The sequence below is a fragment of the Petaurus breviceps genome, unplaced genomic scaffold (assembly GCF_028583685.1).
Source record: "Petaurus breviceps papuanus isolate PSGF00001 unplaced genomic scaffold, PetGlider_PUasm1.0 90919, whole genome shotgun sequence".
NCBI lineage: Eukaryota > Metazoa > Chordata > Mammalia > Diprotodontia > Petauridae > Petaurus > Petaurus breviceps.
In genome coordinates, this window is record NW_027187378.1 from 30363288 (window position 1) to 30381506 (window position 18219).

An 18219-nucleotide genomic window follows, 5' to 3' on the forward strand; every position below is an offset into this window, starting at 1 on the left:
TTGAGTGGTATACTCTTACTTCTTATTAAGATATCCCTTTTGTTAGTTAACAGCCTTTACGGGACACAAAGTGCAATTTTTACCTTGTAGAAACTTTAGTTACAAAGGAAATGGAGGACATTGTTCCTAACCTCAAAGAATTTATAATCTAAGGTGGAAATACAGATATGAAAAAAATAAATCTATGTACAACTAATATATCACCAAATGCTACTCTACTTAAATACAAGGTATAACTATAAAATAATGAGATATTGATTCTGTGAGCCCCAATGAAGAAATTTTCATCATCCACTATGCCTATGACGATCATATTCTATAAATTAGAAAACCAGGGCACATGGTATGTGTGATAAAGAATGTCCTCCCCCCCCCTTTTTTCTTAAAACAAGGAATACCCTTGAAAACCCAGGATGAACCTATGTATCACGAAGAGTTTTAATTTTATTTGGGAGCCTCAGCAAAGAGCAGGAGAGAAGTGGGAAGAGCACTAGATTAGACATGAGACAACCTGGGTTCAAACCCTAACTTTGCTGTTTACCACCTGTGTGATGATTGGCAAGTCACAACCTTTCTGGGCCTGTTCCCTCCACTGTAAAATGAGGGCATTGGGCTTGGTGATTTTTAAAGTCCCTTCTAGTTTTAAATTCTATGATAAAAATAGACATACTTCAATACTTTAAGGATCAGCATGGGTTCTCCCTCAAACACAGACCATAACCCCTCTTTGCCTTAGTAGATGATCTTCATAAGTAGTATAGCACAAAAAATTCATCACTCTGTAGCCAAACTTCAGGGGATGCCTCCTTCCTCTGGTCCCCCTCAGATAACAGGTCTATAGGCTATCCCAGGCTCATAATCAAAGGTCTTCCAGTTTGGTCAGACCTGAAAGAAATTGTATTCTGAGGTAATGGAGTCAAACTTTAGTGGTGGCATCAAAATATATTTAAGAAAAATGATCTTTCCTGCTATGTACAGCACAGAACAGAGGCCAAAAGGTTGGAGGCAGATGGATTTGGCAAACAGAATTAATCACTGAGTTCAGAAAAGATTTTTTAATCCAGGTTTATTCTAGTTCAACAATTTTAGAAATATACTTTAAATTTCCATATGATATGATGGCAAAATGGGATTTTTCTCTCCCATGTTTTGGTTTGGTTCCTTGATTCCCTATTGAAAAACCACCACTGATAAACTATTGTTTGGCTTTGTTTTGAGGCTCAGCTAAATAGTAGGTTCCTTCTGAATTTAGCACATGGTTGGACTCAGCTGCTGTTCTAGGCAGTAATTAGAGGTGGTTAGGAGCTGAAATAAGACTGTGGCTCTGAGAACAAAAGAAAGAAGCAAACTCAAGAAACAGAAAGGTAGACTTGTACCTGCAGTTACACTGAGGTCATATGATGTAACAGAAAGAGAATGGGACCTGCAGTCTGGAGCCTCTGTATGAACGAAACAAATAATTTACCACTGTCTTTATCTGTAAAATGGAGTCCTTGTAGCTCTAAAATGACAGGATGCTTCATAGATCTATTTATAGGAAGAAAGTACACTACAGATCATTAACTTCTGCTAGTAGAGTGATATTAAAATTTGTTTGCAAGGAGTTACAGTAGAAAACTTTTTCACATGCATGAAAGGAACAATTCTAGAGACCAGATTTAGTCTTAACCAACAATTTTGATAGCTTACCTTTCACAAGGGTTAAATCCATTCTAAAAAGCCCAAGTCACGTAGATCAAGACTCACTTTGAATACTTCTATGACAGGCTGAGAACATTGCCTGGTCACTTTTCCAGCCCAGTATCAGCTTAATGGAAGTTACGTGCCAATTCTCATGGCTCAGTATACTTCGGATATCTGGGTTGGGGTGGAGGGCTGAATTTATTTCCCTTATGAAAAGATGAGAGGATTCAGCGAGCAATGACCTAGTCATAAGAGTCAGGTAAATCCATATGCCATACTAATTATTTATATTAAGTCTCTGATAACAGCAGGGGTATGGGGCATAAGGGCGAAAACCTGGAAAGCTTATTCCTCTTGGTTTGATATGTACCAGCACAGGTTGAAACCTTCTTGTTCAACTGTTGAACTTAGGACTGTTGGACTCTGAACCTGCTTAAGAAGTCCAATAAATATGATTTGGGTTTCCTTATACTAAATCATATTTCCTGTTAATTTACAGAGGTCAAGTAGGAAGCTATCCTGAAACTAGAAAAATCTGGCTTTCCTCACCTCATAGTACTTCTTTAAGGAACCCACCAGGCACAGTTTTAAGCTATCTACAATCTCTTGATGAGGCATCTGGAACACCACTCGGGAATACCATTTGGTGAGGGAACTGGTAAAGGAAAGAGAGAGAAGAGAAAATATATCAAAAGAAGAAGTCTGAATCTCAGATAACAAGGGGCAGGTATTACGTCCAAGATACCATGGGGGAGACAAAAAAAATGTTTTTGGCTCTTATTCCATCAAATTTGAGAGATTCACTTTAATTCAGTCAATATTTATTAATTTCCCACTATGTGCAGTGCTAAACAATGAGGATACAATGCTCCCTATTATTTTTATGGCAAACAGAAACTTCTCTGGTATTTAAAGCCCTTCACAGCCTAGTTCCCCCCTTACTTTTTCAGCCCACTTACACGGCACAGTGCACCTATTTTGGCCTTCCTGCTGTTCTCCCATACTACCTAGATTCCATTTCATCCTTCTCCATCCTTTTCACTCAGGTTCCCCTGCCTAGAATATGCTCTGTCCTTACTTTTGCATTTCAGAAGCAATAATTTCCTTCAAAACTCAACTCAAGCTCCTTCTACAGCTTCCCTTTGGTCTAGACTCTTGCCCTCAATAATCATCTGCAGGCTTCAGATGGGGATAAAAGTTGGAGCTGAGACCCCATTCCACAGTTCAGGGCCACACTGTGCCTATTTGTTTATGAATTTGTTCCTTGCTCAGTGCATAGCCCATGCCCACTCAGGAATGGACAGACAAATGCAGATTGTCTCTCCAGTCTGCCTTCAATCTCTGACCAAGAACTGAAGAATCAGTAATAAACTGACACAGCTGGGCACTTGTTCCCATACCCGATGTGCAGTTCCAATGCCCCAAAGGGATCTGGGATATCATTTTGCCCCTGTGCACAGCCTCCATCTTCTTTGAGTCCCTGACACCAGAATGGTCTGGCATGGTGTACTTCAGGCCAGACTCCATTCCCAAGATCCACAGACTCCCTCTGTCTCCCTATGCTGATGGATGCCAAAAAAAATGATCTACTGTGGCTTTCTCTTCAGTTTCCCCATTAGAATTTGGTCTAGTGCATTTTCTTGATCTGTTTGGAAGTTTTGTTGGAGACAGCTTACTAAACTTCTAACCTCTATTCTGCCATCTTGACTCTGACTAGTGGAGGGTCTTGAACAGCAGACAATTTCATTTGGTTTTTATTTGATGCAGTGTGTATGTGTCCATACATGATGTTATATGATCAGACCAGTATGTGCAGGATGGGACTAAAATAGAGAGGGAGGGGAGGAGAAGAGAGAGACTAAAAGTAGGGAAACTAGTTAGGAATCTATTGCAGTAGTCCAAATGAAAGGTAATGAGGTCTTGAATTAGCGTTACTATACTGAGCACTGTGTTAATACAGTGCTTGGCACATAGTAGGTACTTAACAAATGCTTACTGATTGATCAGAGGCAGCAGCACAGCTGAACTCACCCAACATTTCCTTTCTAAAAACTTTAAATCAAATTCTGGAGCAGCAGAGCCAACAATAGGTCAAGACAATTTAGAAGATTAGTAAGAGAGGCCTGTGATAAAAGGGTGAGGGTTGGCCCAGAGTGTACCTCATGGCAGCAGCTGCTTTGGGTGTTCATAGCCTTAAAATGGAAGGGTATTGGACAACTAATCAGAAAGAGACTTTTCCTAAGGGACTCTTGAGCTGACACTTGGCATAGGACTGGGTGTTGTTTAACAACTTCACTGCCCATCCTTAGTTCTGGGCCACAATTCCCAGGCAGAGAGGACCACTTGTGGTCAGTCACAAGGCAGGTGTGGCTGTGGTCACAGTTTCAGGGCAGGGGGGAGCACTAGCACTTGCAGCTGCAGGGGAACAGGGAAAAAACCATAATGAAGACCAGGAAAGCAGTGACCAAACCTCTCCCTGGATCATACCATCTTAGAAGCAACAAAAACTTGTAGACCTTCAAAACTAACTCTGAAAACAGCATCACAAAAAAGTCCAATTTTACATAAAGTTAAAAAAGCAAGAAGCAGGCTAGAAAATGAACAAACAAATAAAAAACAACCTGACCATAAAAAGCCACTACTGAGGTGAGAGAAGATCAAGACCCAAACTCAGAAGAAGACAACACTCTGTAAATAGTTATAAGCAAAGCCTCAAAGAAAAATGTAAATTGTACAGAAGTCCAACAAGAATTCCTGAAGTGATAAGTGCAGTAGAGTGAAAATGAGAGAGAAATGAGAGTGAAGCATGAAAATTATGAGGGGTGGCCAGGTAGCACAGCGAGTAAGAGCACCGGCTCCAGTGTTGAGAAGACCTGGAGATCGAATCCTGGGCTCAGACACTTAGCACCCACCCAGAAACACCTGGCCATGTAACCTTGAGCAAGTTACTTAACCCCAATTGCTTAGAGGTGGCCAGGTGGCTCAGAGAGTAAGAGCACCGGCTCCAGTGTCGGGATGACCTGGATCAAATCTGGGCTCAGATATTCAACACCACACCCAGAAATAACTGGCCGTGTAACCTTGAGCAAGTTACTTAACCCCAATTGCTTTAATAAAAAAAAAAAAGAAAATTATGAAAAAGAGAATTAATGGTTTAAAAGAGGCACAAAAAATACTAAAGAAATAACATCTTAAACAACAGAATTAGCCAAATGGTAAAAGAGGCACAAACTTCACTGAAGAGAAGAACTGCTTAAAAAAGTAGAACTGGCCAAATGGATATCAAGAAACAATAAAACAAAGTAAAAATAATGAAAAAAAAAGAAAATGTGAAATATCTCATTGGAAAAAATATATGAACTGGAAAAGAGATCAAAGAGGGATAATTTAAGAATTAGTGAAAGCCATGATCAAAAAAGGAATCTAGAAATTATAGTTCAAGAAATTATAAAGGAAAACTTCCCCAATATTTTAGATCCAGAGGGTAAAATAAAACTGAAAGAATCTACTGATCACTTCCTAAAAGAGATTTCAAAATGAAAACTCTAAGAAATATCATAGCTAAATTTCAGAGCTCCCAGATCAAAGACTATACCTATACAAGGGAAACAAAGAGGAATAAAAGAAAACTTAGAAGATATTATCATGTTAGCCCCAAGGTATAACAAGATTACTGGCTTCTAATATTTGAACTGATGCTGTCTGAAGAAAGACTAAACTCAACCTATATGGATCCATGAAGCACTTAGTAGAAATTGCAAGAACAATTTTAGCTTCATACAGGAATTTTGTTTGGAGTGGTACAAAAATGGACGGGCTGACTCATTAGGTCGTTAAGTTTCCCCCTTGCTAGAAATATACAAGCAGAAGCTGGATAATTACCTTTCAGGAATGTTAAGTGGGCTGGGGGAGGGATTTTGAATGACATGGGTTAAATTAGATAACCTTTAATGCCCCATTTAATTTCAAGATTTTATTAAGTCATATGCCTCCACAACCCTCTAATCAGTGTGTCAAGGCCCCTCTGTCTTTGACTACTTAAAGAATATTTCCATTTGGGAGTAATACTTTAACCTCAAACTCAATTTAATTTATCTTCCTCTTATTCTTTTTAAAAAAATTTATCTTCTACGTGGCATACAGCAAGGTGGTGCAGGGCCTGGATTCAGGAAGCCCTAAGTTCAAATCTTGCCTTAAACATTTACTAGACTTTACACCCTCACTGTTTCATTTCAACTCTGTCTCAGTTTCCTCATCTGTAAAATGATCATTGTTCCCCATATCAGTGCTGTTCATTTTACTTCTTAGTGTCATTACAAGGATAAAAGGAATTAAAATGTTAATGTATTTTGCCAATTTGGGGGTATTCAATAAAGGCCTTTTATATAATAAAAAAAAATTCATCTTCTTTAGAAAACTAACTTCGCTGTCCAGATCCCTCATCTGCCAGTTGGTAACAGTACTCTCTGAACAGAACAAAAACACTTAACAAGGAGTGGAAAACTAAGAGAACAGCTAAATCTATAAAGTACCTTAAGATTTACAAAGTACTTTACATTCATTATCTCAAACCCTCATGAGGATGGGAGGAAGAGCTCATCGCACTGGATGAAATGAACTCAACAGAATAGGATGATCTAAATAATACCTTGCATTTATAGATCATGTGAAGGTTTACAAAATGCTTCACATATGTTATCTCATTTGATCCTCACAACAACCCTGGTCTGGTACACGATATCATTATCTCCATTTCGCAATTTAGGAAACAGGTGGAAAGAAGTAAAATAACTTCCCAGAGTCAGAGCTGCTGCTCAGCAAGTGTCTTAGGGAAGACTCCAAGCTCAGCACTCAATCCCCTTCACTACTTAGCAGTCACTTAGCTGAATCTAATAAAATAAAATGCAAAGTTCTGCATTTGGCTTACAGATCACCTTCTCTAGTACAAGATATAGGCGGCTTGGCAGTTCATGTGAAAAAGGTCTCAGGGCTTCAGTGGCCTGAAAAAACAGTATGAATCAACAGTGTCAAATGACAATTAAAAAAAATGCTTTCTGAGGTTGCATTAATAAAGCATAGCTTCTGGGATTAAGAGTTAATGGCCCCGGGGCAGCTAGGTGGAGCAGTGAGTTCGGTTCTGGCCTCAGACTCATAACACCCACACAAAAAAACTAGCCGTGTAAACTTGGGCAAGTTACTTAACCCTAATTACCCTCCAAAAGGCAAAAACAAAAAAAAAATTTTAAAAAAAAATCAGGCGGCTAGGTGCTGCAGAGAGTAAAAGCACCGGCCCGGGAGTTGGGAGGACCCAGGATTGGTTCAGGCCTCGGATACTTAACACCCACACAAAATAACTGGCTGTGTAACCTTGGGCAAGTTACTTAACCCCAATTGCTTATAAAAAAAAAAAAAGTTAACAGCCCTGCTTTTTCTGACCTGATTAGAACACCTCTGGATTATGTTTGGATCTGTAGGTAACATTTTAGGAAGGAGATGGACAAGGCAGGCTGAGTCTTACAGAAGGTGACTGGGATGATAGGGGAGTGGAGATCATGTCACATAAGGCCCAGTTTAAGAAGCTAAGAACGTTTAACTTAGAGAAGATCTATGGGAGAATGATATACATCTTCAAGAATGAGAAAGGCTTTCAATGAAAAAGATAATTAAGACTTGTTTTGCACAGGTTCAGAAAACAGAACTAGGAACACTAAGTAGAAAGATGCATAAGAGAGATTTAGGTTTAATGCAGAGAAAAAATTCCTAGTAACTGGAGTTGTCCCACAGTAGAATGCACATAGTAGGTGCTGTGTTTATTCCTGTCTCTCAACGACAAATGAAGATTATTACCCACCTGACTTTCACTTCCTATACAAAGAAACAGATCCGTTATGACAATGGCTAATGCTTAATGACAATATAGACACTCAGCTGGATGACCAATTATTAGAGGTTGTTTGTAGAGGGTTTCATTGGCCAGATATGGACTGGACACTAAATGGTCTCTGAGGTTCTTAACTCAGGAATGCTGTGATTCTCTGAAACATTAAAACTTGAGTCATCTTTATATTCTTCAGGCTTATGGTAAATATTTGTTGAAATTAGTATTTTTTATCTTAATTCCTTATATTGAGACTGATACTAAATTTCATTAATTCTTCCTTCAAGATTTCTTTTGAATCTGTCTCTTCTCCATTCCCACTGGCAATACTCTAGTCCAGACTCACACAAATATTTCTCTAGTCAATTTTTACAATAGCCCCCTACATGCTGTAAATAAAGATGGGCCCTTATAGGTCCATCTGACTGATCTCTCCCTAGTTTAATCTAATTTCCCTAGTTATATACCAAAGTTGGGCTTCCTGAAATATTGCTCCCAGAATATAATTATATTTCTCTACTTCACAGCCTGACATTGTAACCTACTGCTTACCACCTCAACTTTAAACTCCCCTGGCTTTCAAGGTTCTACAAAATCTGCCTTCATTCTACTTACTTTTCATCTATTCTCCCACAAAACCATCTATCCACCCCAATCATGCACATCTCATGGGGCCATAGGTTTAGAACTAGAAGGGCCTTTTGGGGTCCCTAGTTCCACTCTCTCACTTTACATATAGATCCTGAGTGGGTGAATGATTTGCCCAAGGCCACAGAGGTCACAGTTAGATTCAAACGCAAGTTCTCAGGCTCCACTCTAAAGCCCCTTTTACTGCACCATGCTGCTTCTTCACTGTTTCCGGAATACATCTTGCTGATTTCCACATCTTTGTCTCTGGTTCAGATTATCCCCCTGGCCTGGGATGTTTTTACTTATTCTGTAGGGCCCATGTCACAGACTACTTCCTCTGTTACTGAATATGACTGTCCAGAGTGATCTCACCCTTTTCTGAGTAATAGTACTCACCTATTAATTACATAATATCTTACATGTTCTTATAATAATTTTTCATATGTGCTAGTCTTAGCTCCTCAAATAAGTAGAGTACCAGGCATATCACTGTGCCCATGTAACATATAACAAAAATAAGGTGAAACATTGGAGGAACTAACTACAAGAAGAACTTACAGGCTGATGCTTGCAACAAAGCCTACCACAGAACGCATCCCCCTGCTGGGGTCATGGTAAACATCAATCCCAATCACCATCAGCTGTTTCTGGAAGAGAAAAAGCATAGCCTGTCACTTCCTTCATTTACTATTAGATTCCCCCCAAACATCCCACTTTGTTGCTTTTATATATGCCTCCTTAGTAGGAGGTATTTTTTTTTTCTTTTTGGAGGGGAGAATGCAGGGCATTTGGGGTTAAGTGACTTGCCCAAGGTCACATGGCTAGGAAGTGTTAAGTGTCTGAGGCCGGATTTGAACTCAGGTCCTCCTGACTCCAGGGCCGGTGCTCTATTTACTGCACCACCTAGCCACCCCTGTAGGAGGTATTTTTAAAGCAAAAATGGGATAAATTATTACCTACCTGATTTTTACTTCCTATACAAAGAAAGAGGTCACTCAGGAAAATGGCCAATGCTAATGACAAGAAGTGGAAGTAAGAAAGCTAAGAAGATACATGAAGATGAGGAAAACAAGTACTTTGGACCCTTAGGGAGATTAATATAAATGGGTACAAGTATCTCATTTTTATCCAGGAACTGGGTATCTAAGTTCCACTCACCAATGGAATGTCCACTCCCCAAAGTTCTCCACCTAATTTACAATTAATCTGTAGTAAAATTTTTTGGGCCACACTCCATAGCTTGGTGGGTTGTGCAACAGTTCGGGCATTGATTACCTAGGACCAAAAGAAATTTAAAAGTAAATAAAAAACAAAAACCAGAACACCATCATTTTATACTAATCTGATCAAAAATAAATACAAAATAATGATTATAATGTTTATTCAAGAAATTATAGTTGTTAGATACAATTGTCTTATCAACAACCTCAACTTTGGGTTTTCAAGGGAATTAAACTTTCAAAAGGATCTCATGCAAAATGAGAAAAGCTGATGGAGAAAAACCACTTTTCTTCTTCAAAGTTAAGTCCACATTCTCAAGAATCAGTCCTGTAAAACCAATCAGAGGCTAATCTTCTCAAGAGGCAAAATTACTAACTAAATTTGGGCAGTAAGTTTAACATTCATGAAGGGATATATGCTGCTCATCTGGACCCCTCTAATCAGGGGACAGCAACCAGAGCCAGTTTACAATCCAAGTTCTGATCGTACTCTACAAAATATTTTTCTCCATGTCCTCAACATGCCTATGAAACCTTGGGGGTGAGTTTCTTGATAATCCCATGCTAACCCCAGCTCACTTGTGAGGGCACTGGAGACTGCACACAGCACAGCTTCTTGATGGCCCCATACAAATCGTCTCGTGTGCCTGTGATGATGCAAACCACCATCTGAACTTTCCCCTTTGGAAGACAAAACAGACATGTCAGAATTCTGCACTGGAAAGCCAGGGACCACCTTCTTTCTTGGGACCACCTTCTGGCTCCTTCACAGCTCTGCAACACAAAAGAATCCTTAACGGCAAGCAATAAATCATGTGTCTCAGGTTCTGGGTTTCTTAAATATGGACTAATACTGAATCATCTCCTGGGTGAGGATGGGGATCCTCCTGGGTAGGGAGATGAAGGCCTTTTTTGTTAGGTTGTTTTTTGTCTCTGGAAATCCAGACTGACCAAGAAACATTTTGAAGGCCCTACTTAGAAGGCCACTGTAATAGCTGTAGTAAGTGGCACAGAGTGGTGCTGAAGGCACTGAGATAAAATGAGAATCCTAGCAGAACTGCCTTAGTCTCTCAGAATTTTCAAGGATAAATTTTCTGGAGCTGATAATGCTGGGAGCAGATCTTTGGGGGAGTCGTAGCCTGGAAATTTAATCAGTCTTAACTTGAAATATCTAAATGGTCACTTTGGCTCTTCAAGGATCAAACCAAGAGTAATATGAAATATCTTCTAGCACCTTCCTCAAATGAGGGTCAGAAATCTGAAGCAGTGTGTGTTTATTTATGTGCCTGCAAACTGAGAATAGTTTTTACATTTTAAAATACAACAAAACTTTATTTAAAAATATAAAAACCATTCTTACCTGGGACCTTTCAGCCTTTGATCTAGAGCACACAAATCATAAAGCAGCCTGTAAAGAAATCTGTGATGGCCTCTTATGAATTTAATCCTAAGGGCCCCATTGCAGGAAGAGGGGATGAAGAAGGGCTGGGAAAATGACTAGCAGGGATTTTCAGGAAGACAATTCAAATAGGGACATACATGTGTCTCAGCTCCATTAATCAGCATGACTTTAATAGGCATTTCCAAAATCCCTAAGTGCCTCTTTCCAAACTCCACAAGTACCCTCTTCCTTAATTTTGTTAAGAAAGGGAATAGTTTTTCTATCAGAATTCCCTACATCTTAATGCTTAAAACTACAGAGTAAGATATCTGCATCCACAAAAAATAAAATGATTCCTTAACAAATTACTACTGGGGGCGTCTAGGTGGCACAGTGAATAGAGCACCAGCCCTGAAGTCAGGAGGACCTGAATTCAAATCTGGCCTCAGACACTTAACACAAAAAAACTAGCCGTGTGACCTCGGGCAAGTCACTTAACCCAAATTGCCCTACCTTCCCCCCTCCAAAAAGCAAAAAAAAAACAAAAACCAAACCCCCAAACCCTACTACTAATAGAGGTGAGGGAAGGAAGTTATTTCTCATTCATGGAGAATATATGTTCTCATGCTATAATAAAATACTTCACTAATTATTCAGGGAGAATCTGCTTGCTTTAAGGGAGGGCAGAAAGACCAATAGGGCCAATGTGAAGTAAGTTAAATAAAGTTTATGCTAGGTAAAGTTGTTCTCCAGCTAGCATGGGTATTACTGAACGTTCCCTCTCCAAAGAGTGAAAATAAAACGGATATTATGGATGAGAGACCAGGAGTACTGCACCAAAGAGTGAATTCTGATACTGCCAAGAATACCATAATAATATTCTTAGGGCTTAGCACAATGCTCTTCACAGAGTAGGCACTTAAAAATTTATTGTATTGTGACAAACTATTCCCTTTATAATCCCCAATTTCACTAAGAAGACTGGGGCCATGTGATATGGTTCCCTCAACTTTTCTCCATTTGTTGAACCATCTCAGTATCTTCAGTCCATTCTCCTCTCTCATCACAGAATAGATAATAGTACTATTTTGCATTAAGGCTAATTATTCTAACAACATCCCTAATTCCTTTCCCTCTAAAGCCTAATGCTAGCAACATTCTTTCTCTTGCATGCATCTTCAGTCTTCCCCTCTTCACCAACTCCTCATCTGCCTGCCATAATTCTAAGCCCAAAAAGTCTTCCCTCTACAAGCCTACCATTCATCTCCTCCTTTCTTTCACTGCTACCTTTACCAATAAATTTCTTGAAACAATTTTTACCCTTGATGTCTCCTTCCTGGTTCCTCATGTGCCTCTCACCAGGTCTCCATCTCCCCATTCAGATTCACAGACTGTCACAGAACTCATTCAGGGCAGAGCTAGAACTTAAACCTAGCTTCCATGTTTTACCTCCTCTGCATAAGGTGCCTCATGGGTCAAAGACCAGCCAGACCACTCACCTTGTCTCCCATAACCTTCCCACCTGGAACAAAGTTTTGCCCTCACCTGTCTCCTCTTCCTCCTCCTTAGCCTGTGTCTCATTTGTAGGTCAAGTTGTAACCTTTATCTTGAGCTCTGGACACTGATTGTGCACTGCCTACAAGGCAGCCACTTGAATCCAGCCTAGCCAAAACTCAGCTGTTTCTTCTCCATTTCTTATGAAGAGTCAGATGTCAATTCCCTTATACCTGTGAACCACCTCACCATTCACCCGCTCACTTCAGGTGCCAATGCCACAGTAGAGGCTCTCCCTGTTACTCATCTCCATCACTACAACAGTTTCTTAGCACATTTTCCTGGCTCCACTGTCTTCTTCCTATAATCCATCCTTCCAGTTTCCAGAGCAATCTTCCTGAAGCACAAATCTCTTCAGGTCGCTCCTCAGTTCAAAAGTTCCCGAAAATCCCTATAGCTTCCCAAGTAAAGTTCAAACTCCTTTGCCTGCTATTGAAGACTACTTAATCTGGTGCCACTCTAAATCTCCAGCCTCATCCCATGTCACCCCTGTGTATTCTACACCCCAGTCAAAATGGTTCATTCTCTGTCATCCACTATTCTTTTGTAAATTAAATTCTATTTCATTTTCATGAAGATTTGCCTTCTTTTCTTCCCATCTTCTAACCACTCTCACTGGGGAAAAAAAAGAAAACAAAACCCCTATTACAAACACATATAGTCAATCAAAACAAATTCCTGTGTTAATGTCCAAAAAAAAAAATAAAATGTCTCATCTATTGTGAATCTATCACCTGGTCTCAGAAAGAGGGTAGCATGAAAAACACTGTTTTCATACCTCCATGCCTCTGTCACACTGCCTTACCATCAAGGGGATCCACTTTTATCACTGCCCTCATCAGACTTAAATCCACTTCTCAAAACCTGCTCCTTTCTCTCCTTTTCCTTGAGCTGGCTCACCAACTCCTTAACTAGTCAAAAAAGTTGTGTGTGCAATGACCTGCTCAACTACAAAAGTTATTTACTGCTAGATAATCAGGGTATTTGTCTGATGGGCCAGTCTAGACTGGCACAATATGAGTCCTGAACCAGGGCAGGCTGTAACAGCTAAGCAATAAACATCACAAAATGACTCCTGGCACCAACAGCTCTGTTCTGAGGGAACTGAGGGAATCAGGACAGTGGGTGGTTAATTGTGGGAAAGGAGGGAACCACACTGACTCAATACTGGAGCTAGCTCAGTTCCCTTTCTATTCAATTATGGGTCTACTCCAAATTCTGTCTTGTGAGAAAAGTTTATTCAGTTGTGAGAACTGGGAAAAAGCCTTATTGTATTGTTTGAACCGAGTCCTGAACCTGGCCAGGAAGCTGGACCACCTCTGCCTGCTGTTTAGAGACCCTTAACCAAGAAGCTAGGCTGTGCTAACCAGAAACCCAGTCACATCCAAAGTCTGATGCCAAGAGTTTTCTCACACAATCTCAAGCAACCCATATGTCTTATCGGGAAACTGACCCTGGACTGATCAGTCAGGCATCATTTCCATGTTCCTTTGACTGTTTATAGACACTTGGGAGGGAGTCGGACACCTCTTTTTCTGAATTCAGGGAACTGCCCCTGTTTTCTCTCCCCTTCCCAACATGGAAAGTCCCTAATCTTTCATACCATTAGAAATCAAATTACCTAATGTTTCACCATTTCTTTTTAATTAACTGGCCTTATTTGATTAATTGTTTTTAACTATAAAAGTATGTCTATATCCCTAAACTGAAGAAGGGGCCCTGTCCCAATTTCTTAGGCAATTGGCAAACACTGCTTAGTAAATTGATATGCTCATAAGATCACACCTTTGATTCCTCAGTCATTTCATCTATCACTCACCACAGTTCTTAGCACACCTGATCCCTAAGATAATGAACAGAAGCTAAATCAGGTGCTCTCTCTTGGACTCTAAATTAAACACCTGAAGCTAAAATCCATAAGGAAGAAAGACTGTAATAGGGTTAAGGAATAAGAAAGATGACAACAGCTAAAAGCCAAAACTATATCCTACCACTAATATTTGCATGTATATAATATATACTATATTTGTATGTACATAATATTTTAAGTAGACATGAGCAAGACAGATTCTCATGCATTGCTAACTGAAGGCTAATAAAATCAAGTAACTTTAGAATAGGAGACTATTTTGAATACAATTTTAAAAGGGTTATAAATCCAACTTATTTACCTCAACTCCCAGCATGGATTTAATGGTTCTAATGTAGGTCTCGATCCGGTCATCCTTTAGTTCAATCCATGCAGGTGGGCTCATCTGCATACCAATGGGGCCAGCTATCTTCTCCAACATACCAACCAACTCCCGGGCTTGGTCAACAGCTCTCTTTGGGTAAAACAGTGCCCAAAAATGCATAGGAACCTGGAACAGCCACAAATGTTTAAGTATGGCATAGGTCTGCAAAATAGGTCTTAAGCAGATACTAGAAAACACTCTTAAATAGCCCAAGTTGACTGTCTGGAGGCCCCTTTCAGGTCTCTGATTTATCTATTGCATATATATTCCTTGCTCCCTGTGCTTAGGGCCTGTCTTACTTAATTTTATCACAGAATTGCTGTACTCTATCAGAGACCAAGCAGCCAACAAAGCATATTTTCCTTGCTTTCTTCTCCCACAAACTGCACTTTAATATGGTGGTTAAATCTGGATTTTTTATATTCTTGAGAGAAAGAAGTGTAAAAGACGGAAACAGACTCCCTTGTCAGCCATAAATACAATTCACTCATTGTCCATTAGCCAGACCAACAGTAAGTCAACTTGATGGCTCTTGCTCAATATAAGGAACCAGTAATCAGTGAGAATACCGCTTCTGCAGGTCTTATCAACCAGTGAGTTAGCACAAGAGGTGAGTCCTTTGGGATGGGAATTCAGAACCCACAATTCATCTCCAGCTGGCACTCTTTATTTTTTTATTTAAAAAAACTTTTTTTGGGGGGAGAGGGGAAGGTAGGGCAATTGGGGTTAAGTGACTTGCCCAAGGTCACACGGCTAGTTTTGTGTTAAGTGTCTGAGGCTGGATTTGAACTCAGGTCCTCCTGACTCCAGGGCCCATGCTCTATTCACTGTGCCACCTAGCCACTCCTGGCAGTCTCTTTACAAAGACAGCCACAAAACCTTCTAGCTCTACCTGCCAAAGCCTCAGGAACACCAGTTAGTCTCTTGGTCAGTTCAACAAATTACTTACAGTCAAAATAGAAGCTTCTCGGGTTACTTCCTTGGTCCAATTTAATTCCTGAGATGTGGTGAATGAACTGTTTCTCAAGTTTATTCTTTCCATGGGTAGAATGCGCCCTGAAATCTAAATTAGAAATAATAAGTCTAAGGAAGGAATCCCTAAATCACTTACATGTCAGCTTGACATTACCCAAAAGAGACATGGGCAGATCAATTACAAGGTACTGATCCCATTATGAGTTTTAAGACTGGCAATTTCAGAATAAACACAGTCACTGAGTCAGGAAAAATAAGGAAGCTGTTAAGGAACATGTTAATGCTGATCTGGGCATGCAATCACCTTCTAAATGGAGGTCAAATTTCTACAGAATCCCGGTCACCTTTCACCTCCAACAATGCCCCCAATGACATCCTTTCTGCTGCCAGAATAATCTTTCTTCATGCTACCCCTCTGTCCCAAAGTTTTTGGGACTCCCTAGAGCCTCCTGAGTGAAGTCCAAATGTCTCTGCCCGGTATTCAAGGCCCTTCAACCTGTGCTACTTTAACTTCCCAGTCTCATCTCATGCTACCCCCCCTTGCATTCTACACTCCAACACGAACCATTCTCTGCCACCCAAAGAAACACTGCTTTCTAACCACCTTTCTTTTGCACACATTGTCTTCTGTGCTTTGACTGTCTCCCTTTTTCCTCTTCACCAGCTGAATTCCTGCCCAATATCTGTAGCCTGTTTCACATAATATTTCTTCCATGAAATTTTTTCTGATCCCTACTCAGTTAACCTTTCTCCCTCAGACCTGATGAACACTTTATTTGTCAAGTTTTGTGATAATATGAAAAGTATCACAGACTATGTATTATAACCACTTAAAGAGAAACCTTTTTAATTAGAACCCACTGGTGCTTTATAGGGAGATAACTGTATTCCTAAGGGTTTCTCCAAGGTAGAGATGAATAAACCTTTCAAAAAATAAATACTGGAAGGAAAGAAAAAGCAAAGTAGAAAAAGAGTATGTCTACTAGGGCAATATTTTATGAAGTTAAAGGCTAACACTAAACAAAGGTCACTCTAAGTACTAGAATAAAAATAGCTAAAGTTATAAGACATAAAAAACTAAAAGGAGTAGATAAAAGCTAAGAACAAAAGGGATACATAAGAAATACAGGAATGAAGGGCTCTTGTACGAAAATGAAATGCACCCAACTAGGTTCATAAAAATAAATTTGCCTAAACTCCTATGAATTAGGTCAAGATGTATTTTTTTTTTTTACATTTAGTAGATGTACATGAAAATCTAGGGACTCAGGGAAGGACAATACAGTGAAGAACATTCGATTATCTGAATGGATTCCACAGGGTCACAAATTTAAAGCTCAAAGTGACCTCATATGCCATCTGGTTCAATCTCTCATTTTACTAATAAAAAAACGAGGGCCCAGAGAGATTACATTAGTCAATAAGCATTTAATAGATTTTTACTACATGCCAGACATTGTGCTGAGCACTGGGGACACAAAAAAGGGCAAAAACAGTTCCTGTCCTCCAGGAGTTCCTATTCTAATGGGGGAGACAGCATGCTACAATTACACACAGCTAAAATGCATCCAGTGTGAATGGAAAAGAATCTGCAAGAGAAGACACTAGCAGTGAAAGAAACCAAGAAAAACCTCTTACAGAAGTTGAGATTTGAGTTAGGACTTGAAGGAAGCCAGAGAAGCAGGAAGAGGAGTGGAGGAGGTAGAGCTTCCCATGCATGGCTCATCAGAGAGAAACTACAGAAAGCACACTCAGGCTCGATGTAAATAAAACATTCTAACCAACAGGGCTGCCCCAACATGGCAAAAGCGGCCATGACCAGGGAGAGACAGGACTAACTGGTCTCTAAGGGCTCTTCCAACCCAGATATTCTGAGGGTAAGAGCACTACAGGATCCAGACAGCCTTTAGGGTGGAAAGATTAGAAGAGAATTAGAATATGGGACAGTCTGAAAATTCTATGTGTATTCAGAAAAAGCCATATTTGGAGAAGGGAGGAAAAAAATAGAGCCACAATCCTGAAAGCAAAAAACATCACGTAAAGTCTTAAAGAACATTTAAGTATAATAAATGCCAAATGGCATCCTTAGTTCTAGCTTGATAAAATATAAAATATATATAAAAATATATTTTTTTGATAAAATATAGCCTGTTTCCAGGAAATGCAGAAAAAAAATTAAGAAAGACACTGAAAAATTAGATTAAGGAAATTCAAGTTTGATAGAAACCCAAAAAGAAAAATTACAACTAGAAAAGGCGTTCAACAACAAATCAAAGGCACTTAATATCTAAATATCACTCTTTTCATTTTCCTAATACTCCCTGAATCTCTCTAGTACTGATTCCAACTCCCATCCCGCATTCTTCCAGCTTGCCTTATGCACATCTCTATCCAGACAGAGTCCCCATCTTATCATTTCATTGTTGGCCATCTCATTCTTTGAAATTTTCTGCAGGAGGTTTCCCAGGGCACTGTGGTGCTGTTTAGGGCTTAAGTTGATCTGTTGGGTCAAATCCTACATAAAATTGGAAGAGGAATAAAGGATCGTGAGGATTGCTTCTCCTAATTCAAGGCTACATAAATAGCAATGCTTTCAAAGTGTGGATTTGTGAAAACTCCTTCCCAATGAAATAAGCAAGTATTTACAAGCAGTTCAAAGAGTTG

General features: G+C 39.6%; 1 protein-coding gene across 1 annotated transcript in view; it reads right to left on the minus strand.

Annotated features, from left to right (window-relative positions):
* The window catches only part of PIWIL2 (piwi like RNA-mediated gene silencing 2), a 79621-nt gene that overhangs the window by 11664 nt on the left and 49738 nt on the right, over positions 1 to 18219 (minus strand). Inside the window, 7 exon segments of the mRNA XM_069075975.1 lie at positions 2233 to 2338; positions 8750 to 8838; positions 9350 to 9466; positions 9991 to 10092; positions 14518 to 14706; positions 15530 to 15643; positions 17930 to 18070. Of these exon segments, the coding sequence (XP_068932076.1) occupies positions 2233 to 2338; positions 8750 to 8838; positions 9350 to 9466; positions 9991 to 10092; positions 14518 to 14706; positions 15530 to 15643; positions 17930 to 18070 (858 nt within the window).